Consider the following 5246-nt stretch of genomic DNA (forward strand, 5'->3'; position numbering starts at 1 on the left):
TTTATCAAAGAAAACGCTACTTTTCATTAAAATAAAAGCAATATAGAAACCAGATACAGATAAAAATATGGTGTTGGCAACCATAAAAGTTGAAATGAATTACAGCAATCATAAAACCAAGATGCTTTCCAGCTAAATCTAAAGATGAACAAAACCTTGCCCATATCAATTTCATGACGAAAAAACATAAAATACTGCTTAATAATATGCTGGATCGACATGAGCCACATCACACTATCAACACAGTATTCTAGAAACATTAACCGCACTGTCAAGGCAAGCATTCACAGCAAGAATGGCAATAGCATCCTTTGCTATCATGCCTGGTTGCCACCACCCCTTGTACGTCCACCCATTCGTCCCCTTCCACGCCCATAACCCCTGCCTCCACCTCTGCCTCTTTCATAACCACCACCTCTGCCTCCTTCATAACCACCACCTCTGCCTCCTTCATAACCACCACCTCCACCTCTGCCACCTTCATAACCAGTACCTGATGCAACCGTTAGATCAGCTTATAATCAGATTGAATAAGGACAAATCATCTTCTAGACATGACATCGTTCATACAACAGTTTTTCATAGTTTCGGGGTATGGATGGGTAAACGAAGAAAAACAGGAAACTAATAAAGCATTCACAAGTTGCACATTTCCAGAAGAAAAATATGAAGCAGAAACAAAACCAATCAATTATACTTACCACGATACCCCCAACCTCTACCTCGTCCGCCACCTCGTCCCCGATTTGAATACCCACCATTATCTGCCACAAACCAAACCACATTTAAAGACTAACTAAAAATAAAATTATAAACATCCAAAAATAAGAGGAACATACAAGTACTCAGAATCCATACCTTGATAATTTGCATACCCACCCTGGTAATACCCATATCCACCTTGATAATTTCCATAACCACCTTGATAGCCATAACCACCCCTTCCCCAATTCCTTCCTCTCCCTCTCCCCCGACCCCGACCTCGACCACGGCCATATGAGTCTAAAATACAGTATTAAATACAATATAGTTAGAAATTAATGCATTTAAAATCACAATGATTATTTTTTATTGTGATAGAGAAGTAGGATACCTTCATTTACAGCATTATAAGGACCCCGCGCTGGTTTTATAGGTTGCTGCTGATAATTGGTATGTGGCTTTGGTTGTTCCACAATAAGTGGAGCTTGATACCTATAAGCAAGATCATAGACATCTTATATATGTCAAGTCAAAACAAACCAAGTATTCAAAATATAAGCTAGAAAATTATTTTCAGCAGGCCATTATGCAGGAAATAAGGCAATTGAATAAAAAATAATTAGAAAGATTCAACAAGTTTCACGCACCCAGGAGAATTTTTGTTCAATTCTCTAGTTGATAAGGTGATTGAGATCATAGAGACATGTCGAGTCATTTCCACGCTGCATTAAATGTTGATGATCAACAACATTGTCACCAAAATACACAAAGATGCATGCATGCAAGTTAAAACTTGATGTAAAACTTACGGTACAAGACCCTCTTCAATGGGTTCCCACACATCTGTTATGCTAACTGAGCTAATGCCAGTATCCTGGTGCAGCCGGGGAATTCTCTTCTGTTTAAAGAGTAGAAATACAACCACAAAAATTCAATCTGAATTCTGAAGTATCTTGTATTTTCAGATTTTGTATTTTAGTATCTTTTTGGTAACCATTTATTTTAGATTTATTGCCCTCTTCTCAATTGTTATTGCCAATTATTTTAGGGTTATCTGCAATTCCTTTGTAACTCTAAATGGAAACATGGTAGACAGTCATTTGCATAAATTTTGAAGAAAATACATGCATTGTGCTGAACATCTTGCAAAGAAATTTAACCTTTAAAATCTCTGCAATCGCAACTGTCTTGCTGATTGCTTGTCCCATTGCCTTCAAGACAATCTCTCTTGCATGCTTTTCCTGGATGAATTATAACATAGAACCATAAGACAGCATAAGCAAATATATGACTAGTTTCTTAAAGATTTGCCAATCATGAATAACATTAAAACATGCATGAACACATGGGTGTAAATAAGTTGAGTTATTCATAAACTAGTCAAACTCAACATTTGTTTTAAAAACAAGATCAGCATTATAAGCTTAATATTAGTAAATTTACATTTTGTTACTAAGTAAATTGTAAGTTTTTTATAAAACTATAATTCTTAAATAGATCATTTTTTTATCAGTCTGCTGACTCAGTCTGTGTTGGATCCAATGTAACAATTCAAAAATTTATACTATTGTAGTATCTAACCATCACAATATGCATATAACACCACGATTCTAATAGGTTTCTAATTCAACTTTGGAATGGAATAGCCACATCTGTTTATTAGATGACTTGGACAATCTGAATAAGAAATACTGAAATAGTAAAATATCTATTACAATGGTCCATATTACAAGAATAGCAAAGATGAAAATTCTGGGCCGGATGAGTAAAAATAAGGATGAACTTTACGAAAGAATGTTAGAATAGGCCCTACTGGTAAGATGATACAAACTCGCAAACTTGTCTACAAGATGGAATATAGTAGAATTACAATGGTTTAGGAAGACCACCAAAAATATTAGGAGAAACCATTAGAAAAAGACCTCACTCATTTGATCTTTTGTGAATTTGGTCTCTGATAGAGCTCAAGGGCATTGTTTATGTAGCCAACCCCACAAGAGGTATTATGTTTTGTGGTGGTTGTCATTATCAATAAATACGTTAGCAAAAGAAAGCCTGCACAGGTACACCTACCCCCCCCCCTCTCCTCCCGGCAATTTGCACACTTGCACACACACAAGGAGAGGAGAGCAGAAGAATGAATGCCTCAGGTGATACATTTACTTCTCTTCCTTATTACACATCACTTCTCTAAGCATAGGTTTTCAGCAATGCGGCTGACACAATAATCAATTAAGTGCTAGTTTAGAATTGCTTAATTGAGTTGATACACTAAATAAATCATAAACTAACGGCTAAGTAAAATGGGTATGCATAAAGTGTATAAATAACATCTAAAAATCAAATGATCAGATTTATATATTAAAAGAAAGACTGCAAAATCACAAACCTTAACAGTTACATATTATTTATTTGTAATTTACATACTCATGAAAATTTTCAGTTTTTCTCATTTAATATTTTCTCAAGAACAATGATTTACTTCAAGTTCTGTAGCTTCTATAAGATGAGTTCCGAATTCATAATCACTTCAACTTCCTAACTTGTGAATCCAACATAATAAATTTATACTGTACTTGTATATATATAATCAAAAAATATATAATTAGCATATTCAGAGTGTGTTTGGGTACAATGTTTAATGAAGCGCTATTCAATAAGCTTTTTATATATGAGGGCTTATCTTATAAATTTGACCATAAATTTCTAGGAATAAGCTAAAAAGTGCTTATTAATAAGCCATACTGAGAAACTTATTTGAAATCAAGAATGGGGGAGAGGAGTTGAGAAGCAGAACAGAGGATATCATGAAAAGAAGAACGAGACTTGCAAGCAGGAACAGAGCGAGTGAATAAGGGGTGAGCAGTGGACTGGGTAGAGAGTGCTTGGTTGATATTGAATAACTGTTGCATAGGATGCTGGAATCAGTGGGGTAGCCAAAACCCAGGAAACGGAAAGGTATGGCTGGAAAGAGCACCGGTGATCAGTGTACTGGAGCTCTTGAGCGGATGAGATGAGCATCTTCTTGATTTAAATGTGAATAAGGGAAGAAATGAATGAAGGAGGGTTTCATGTTTCCTGATTCCAAATATGCTTGGGGAAATGATGAAAATATAAATAAAAAGGGCTTTCCCTTCCGCAATACAATGGGAGTGCAAACAGCTGTGAATGTATTAGATTTGCAGCACAAATCGCAGCACAACAGCCACGGCATCATAATGCTCCTTGAACTGAAATCTGTAGCAGCCTCCACCCACAAAGGGCTGTACTGGAGCAGTGGTGTGTGATTAATAACTATATTTCATAGTGCTTTGATTGTTTCAAATAGCTAGTAAGACCTGTAATTTACAAAACCTGAGAACATATCCACAGTGTAGCTTTTTATTGAGCTTCTCCCAAGGTTTCAAATTGTGGCCATACTATTATGGTTATAAAGGTCTCTGCAATGGCATCACAACCAAAATTGTGGCACAGTATGAACTGTATTTGCCCACCATTTTGGTAATTTCAAAACCACAAAATAAACCTTGAATTTTCCTATTGTACTGAACAATTAATAAATCAGAAAAGAGGCAATTCAAAAAATTTATATTACAAATCACAGAATGCAAACATCACATATCATCCACATTTTAGAATTACAGTGTGTACTATCTTTGCTGTCCGAATAAACCATGGAGTTGAATGAAATACGTATGCAACAAAAATAAAAAATAAACCAACAACACATTCCAAAAAACACCATATCAAAACAGACACAAAACACATTGAATAATCCACAAAATGAGAAGCCAATCTCAATGGTCAATCAACAAAAACAAAACAGAAAACACATTTTCATTGGCTTATTCCTTCATCCATTCATTTAATGATAACAACATAGGGTTTTTTAACATAATCAAACTCTCACAACCAAGCGTCATAAGAGAACAAATGGAAACACAGAATGAAATCAATTACACACCCACTCCAACACGCAAACCTCGTCAATCAAAAGTCAACCAAACCAGCATTCACTAAACAGCTTTAATTAAAAAAAAAAATCCAAAATCGCAAAACATTGCGAAAATGCCATCTCAGAACAACAGGAACATCCCGAAACCAAAAACAAAACCACAATCAGCACAAAAATCATATTTATAAAAAAAAAAAAAAACGAACGACTTCTCATATTCTAGAATCATCGATTGACGAAACGCAAAGGCGAACATTGAAGTAATAGAGAGAGAGAGAGAGAGAGAGAGAGAGAGAGTGGACCTGGAGAAGGGAAGTGGCGTAGGTGATGTAGTTACGAATGGCGCCTTGTGTTGTGATTCGGATCTCGTTCTCGTTGATGGGAGACTCAGGCTTGGGCTTCTCAACCTTCTGGTACCTATCCATGGCTGGCTATGCCGGAAGAGAGAGAGAGAGAGAGAGAGAGAGAGAGAGTGAAACCCTAAGCTTAAAACCCTAGAGTAGAAGAGGAGAAGAAAAAAGAATAGAAGGGTAAAGTATTTCTTAAACCTCAGGGTCCGTATTATGCGTCTTTGGGTTTGGGGTGTTAT

The 5246-nt window shown here is 36.0% G+C and overlaps 1 protein-coding gene across 1 annotated transcript; it reads right to left on the reverse strand.

Moving 5' to 3' along the window:
* Window positions 1-5246, reverse strand: LOC113863227 (glycine-rich protein 23). Its single transcript, XM_027496728.1, has 8 exons — window positions 4960-5246; window positions 1863-1943; window positions 1512-1600; window positions 1350-1424; window positions 1094-1194; window positions 859-1002; window positions 702-764; window positions 1-493 (listed from the first exon to the last, which is right to left on the reverse strand). The coding sequence occupies exons 1-8, from the start codon at window positions 5080-5082 to the stop codon at window positions 318-320; spliced, it is 852 nt and encodes a 283-aa protein (XP_027352529.1). The 5' UTR covers window positions 5083-5246; the 3' UTR covers window positions 1-317.

The sequence above is a fragment of the Abrus precatorius genome, unplaced genomic scaffold, assembly GCF_003935025.1.
Source record: "Abrus precatorius isolate BTA unplaced genomic scaffold, Abrus_2018 Scaffold3, whole genome shotgun sequence".
Taxonomy (NCBI): domain Eukaryota; kingdom Viridiplantae; phylum Streptophyta; class Magnoliopsida; order Fabales; family Fabaceae; genus Abrus; species Abrus precatorius.